We start from the raw sequence: 5,000 nt of genomic DNA, 5'->3' as shown, positions 1-5,000 counted from the left end.
TGTGTGTGTGTGTGTGTATATATATATATATATATATATATATATATATATATATATATATATATATATATATATATATATATATACATGTAAATCTTTTCTAAATATATACTGGTCATGTGTATATTTGTATACACATAATAAATATATACAAAGACCATACACATATATTCTGTAAAAAAATATATCATTTTGGATATTAATTATTTGACAGGACTATAATATACATGTCTACTTTGAAAATGAATGAAAAATGTATATATATATTTAAAAAAATTGTCCAAAGAAAATGTATGAGATATTTAAAAATTAAATATATAATAAATTAAAAACAATGAAATAAAATAATAATAATAATAATAAATGTAAAATAATTATAAAATTTAATTAAATATGTAAATATATTTTACATATATTTTAACTATTTTTGTGTATGTCATTTTAAAAAATGATGGATTAAATATGTATATTAAATGTGCATTAAATTCTGGATGAAGTAATCAAAGCTAATTAGTCATGTAATCAATCATAATCATTATATAGTAATAAAACAATTAGATTGTTAAATAATAAAGTAATATGTAATAAATATATGCTGTTTGCTGTGTGGAAAAAGGCGCTCATGTAAGTCCCTGTTTCAGAGCATGACCCTTCACTGCCGTCAGTGTGCGCTAGTGACCAGCTCCAGTCACGTGTTGGGGACTCGCGCCGGGGACGAGATCGACCGCACCGAGTGCATCATCCGCATGAACGACGCTCCGACCTCCGGCTACGAGTCCGACGTGGGGAACCGGACCAGCGTGCGCGTCGTGGCTCACTCCAGCGTTTTCCGCGTGGTCCGCAAACCCGCCGAGTTCCTGAACCGCTCGGAGAACCCGGCCGTCATATTCTGGGGCCCGGCGACGAAGATCGGCCGCGACGCCAAGGGCACGCTGTACCGGCTCATCCAGAGAGTCAGCATGACCTACACCAACCTGTCCTTCTTCTTCATCTCGCCCGGCAAGATGCAGAGGTTCGACACGCTGTTTCAGAAAGAGACCGGACGGGACAGGTGAGACTTCCTTTCGGCTGCTTTCATTTGACGTGTGTTTTTAATGTCGTTTTGATTGTCACTATAATATCCATCTGAATGCATCCCCTCATATTTCTTCTAATGCAAAGAATACAAAAAGTAGTGCCTAATTACAAAACAGTCGAAACGGTCTTTTTACAATTGCAACAAAACACTGACTTTTTTTATTTTATTGCGTCTGTCAGAAACAGAACTTGTTTGCTAATATTTAAAGATTTTTATTTCGAAATTCTCTGTTAAATGTTTAGATTTTGAATTCTGTTACGGTTCTGTTTTACATTTTTATTAGTTTGAAGCTTTTTTTTTATATTGAATTTATGCATTTTACTTATTTATTATTATTGTGTTTTGCTTTTAATTGTATTTTTAATAATTAGATTATTTAATAATAAAACCTACTACAGCATGGTTAAATATATATTGATTGTAAAATGTGTATTAAAATAAATTTATTAAAAATAAATAAAAATTATATATATATATATATATATATATATATATATATATATATATATATATAATTTTCATTTATTTTTTAATAAATACCTATATTGATTTAACACCTAGTATCAACTTTTCTTTTTTTTTTATATATATATTGTATTCTTATATACAATAGAAATAAAAACTACATTTTGAGAAATTAGCTTAAATTTAAAATGAAATATAACTGATCGCAACAGTTAAAATAATTATTATTTTATACTATAATAAGTCTAAAATAATCGCAATGAAATATGCAGTAATATTTTAACATTTAAATCATCCCTAAATTGGATTATTTGAACATTGCAATTGCTGTATTTTTCAGTGTTTGTTGTCGTTTTCGCAGGAAAAAGTCTCAGTCCTGGTTGAGCACGGGCTGGTTCACCATGGTCATCGCCATAGAGATGTGCGACAACATAAAGGTTTATGGGATGGTGCCACCAAACCACTGTGGGTAAGATGACGCATTTCATCATGTCATCATAAAAGAAGTATTTTTCATTATTTTAGTGTAAGAATGCACTAATGGAATACATCCGTGAAATGTAGTTTCCTGAATTGCGTTTCGTACAGGAAGCATCCTCAGCCCAAACGCATGCCCTATCACTATTACAAGCCCCGAGGTCCGGACGAGTGCGTGACGTACCTCCAGAACGAGAGGGGGCGCCGCGGATCTCACCACCGCTTCATCACCGAGAAACAAGTGTTTGCTCGCTGGGCCAAGCAGTACAACATCAGCTACAGCCACCCGACGTGGTGAGGAAACACCAGAGCCAAGATGGCGGCTCTCCGCACCTCCGCGTGACCTTCTGATCCAAAATGGCTGCCGTTTCAAATCGCCTGCTCGGAAAGGCATCTGGATTAGCGACCGAGCCGAAATGGAACGAGCCACGGGTGGACAACCTTAGTTTTCCTCGACGTCTGAACTTGTTTCGGTCTCAAGCGTGACACACTACTGCCGTGACGTTTTCCCAAGCCTTCCCTCACAGTTTTTCTTCCGGCCTATCGGATGGAGAACGGAAGAGAAAGCCTTTATGTCAGTTGCCAAACGGGAGATTGATTTAGATCGCGTGAAACGAACAACTTCACGAGATTAAGAGATTAAGAGAGCGTTTTATGGTGTAAATAAGAACTGTGTAAAAAAAATTGTCGTTCCGCAAAAAAAAAAAAATATTTTTACAAGTTTATATGGTTTTAAAAATGCCCTAAACGAGAAAATACTTTAAATCGCACCATTTTCAGGTAAATAACACATTTTCTGTACTTTTAGGGAAGGTGTTGGATCAGAGACTTATTTATGCCTTTATACCTTTATGAATGAAATCTATGAAAGTTGAAGAATATTCTATAACTCTATTTAATATGGTTCACTGGATCATCTATTACGAGAACGTGTCCGGGTCGTTTTTCATCACAAAATTAGAATCAATTAAAAATGATAAATGAATGTGTTTTAAAGCATTTAAATGCATATCAGAGCCAGCTTTTATTACTTAAATCACAATTAATTTAAATTATTTGATGCACTAAATGCAATATATGCTTATTTGAAATAAAGTCAGCATATCGTGATTATTATTACTGTATTATTATACAGGGTACGGTCTTGGTAACTATATTGCAAATCATTTAAATTGTTTGAAATGAAGCCGAAATAAAATCTTAAAACTTAAGATTTTTAAATGTTGCTTTGGCAAATAAATTTTAGTTCACGTAGCAATTTTTAACGCTAAATAAAAAAATACACGATTAAAATGAATTAAATATTAAAAATGCTAATAAAACACACCACAAAATGATTCAAACGTAAACTGAAATTAAGACAAAAACTGAAAATATAAAAATAAAAAAACTATTGAAGTATTATTTAAAAAAATACGCGATTAAAATAAAATACAAATATTAAAAATGCTAATAAAACAACACAAAATTATCAAAACGTAAACTGAAATTAAGACAAAAACTGAAAATATAAAAATAAAAATATTAAAGTATTATTTTAAAAAATATGTGATTAAAATAAATGAAATACAAATATTAAAAATGCTAATAAAACACCACAAAATGATTCAAACTTAAACTGAAATTAAAACAAAAACTGAAAATATAAAAAGAAAAAAACGATTAAAATGTATTAATTTAATATCATTTATTTGCCAAAACGACTAAACATGTCATGAAAATGAAAGACATCTACTGGACCTAAAATAGGTGTGTTGTAAAAAAAAAATAATACCTTCATTTCTTTTCATTACGAGCTGACCCGGATATATCTTGTAACCCAAGAACGAAACAAAATACTACTACTAGTACTACTAAAATACTAGTACTATGATTCATAATCAACACCAAAAATCACCAAGCGTGATTCCTCCGGTACGGTGTCTCTGTTTATGACGTGTAGAGGCCTTTCAATTTATTATGCCGTTTTTACCAAGTAGTGACGTCATCGATCAGTTGTACAACTTGAATCTCTCCGGCTACAGCTGTTAGTGTATAACACGCCTCTCTAGATCACGCTCGCCAGCATTTCACGTGACTGTTGTAAATACTCCGCTCCCATTGGACGCCGCTGTGCTCTGATTGGAGAGCTCGAGTCGTCGTCGGTAACCGGTTAGTGGTGGTCTGGTTAACCCGTGCGCTGCTTCGAATGCGTTGCTTTTGATTTGGGCGAAGCCCATAAATAACGCCTGATGAGTGACGCTGTTCGAGAAGCGGCTCGGGCCGTCGGATGTGGATGGGTGCCGTCAGAAAGAGAGTCCAAACGGCTGCCAATCACCGTAATAATCCACGCCGAAAGAAACTAATCCGTTTTTTTATTATTGAAACAAGTGCTTCTAGCTCAAGCGTGAGTCTGTAATATCCACTCACGCCAAAATCTACCTGCGTGATTTTTTCGGCTCGTAAACGGTGATCTCTGGCGTCTTCTTTAATGACAAGATGATGCTTTATCGGAAAAAAGTGTTTCGAGATTTTCATATAAAACACCTTAATGATAGATAGCAGCTTTTGGCTTCACAAGATGTGGACTATTGTGGTTTTATTGTGATCATTTGTGGTTTTTAATCAGCCGTTTGGTCGCTCCTTCCGACGGCACCCATTCACTGCAATGCATTTGTTGGCGAGCGAGCGAGCGATGCAATGCTACACGTCTCCGGATCTGACGAAGAAGCCATCTTGAAGCGTGTATAAGCGTTCCTTAACGTCGAAGGCGTTTTGCTAAGTGCTGCTCACGTCGCCTCTAATCATCAAGTGTCTGAAATCCACCAGCATGAGAACAACCCATAGTGTTTGAATGATATTTTTTCGCCGTGAACATCCCAAGTAGTACGTTTCCTGCTCGATAATGCTCTCGCTCATCGCCCCATAATGTCTAAATCTTCAGAGAATGTTATTTCTTTCATTTCGTTATTTGAAATCGACCATCTGCCCGAGCACAAGA

The 5,000-nt window shown here is 34.8% G+C and overlaps 2 protein-coding genes across 2 annotated transcripts in view; one reads left to right on the top strand and one right to left on the bottom strand.

Annotated features, from left to right (window-relative positions):
• The window catches only part of st6galnac6 (ST6 (alpha-N-acetyl-neuraminyl-2,3-beta-galactosyl-1,3)-N-acetylgalactosaminide alpha-2,6-sialyltransferase 6), a 5,813-nt gene extending 2,420 nt beyond the window's left edge, over positions 1–3,393 (top strand). Inside the window, exons 4-6 of the mRNA XM_043229856.1 lie at positions 642–1,051; positions 1,905–2,012; positions 2,132–3,393. Coding sequence (XP_043085791.1) covers positions 642–1,051; positions 1,905–2,012; positions 2,132–2,318 — 705 coding nt within the window. The 3' untranslated portion in view covers positions 2,319–3,393. The remainder of the gene's footprint in view (positions 1–641; positions 1,052–1,904; positions 2,013–2,131) is intronic.
• A 570-nt stretch (positions 3,394–3,963) lies between these two features.
• Positions 3,964–5,000, bottom strand: part of spout1 (SPOUT domain containing methyltransferase 1) — a 10,630-nt gene continuing 9,593 nt past the window's right edge. Inside the window, exon 12 of the mRNA XM_043229873.1 lies at positions 3,964–5,000. This exon is cut by the window's right edge and continues 376 nt beyond it. The gene's annotated coding sequence lies outside the window, so the exon portion shown is untranslated.

Source organism: Puntigrus tetrazona, unplaced genomic scaffold (assembly GCF_018831695.1).
Source record: "Puntigrus tetrazona isolate hp1 unplaced genomic scaffold, ASM1883169v1 S000000116, whole genome shotgun sequence".
NCBI classification, from domain to species: Eukaryota; Metazoa; Chordata; class Actinopteri; order Cypriniformes; family Cyprinidae; genus Puntigrus; species Puntigrus tetrazona.
This window is presented reverse-complemented; position numbering and strand designations above follow the sequence as displayed.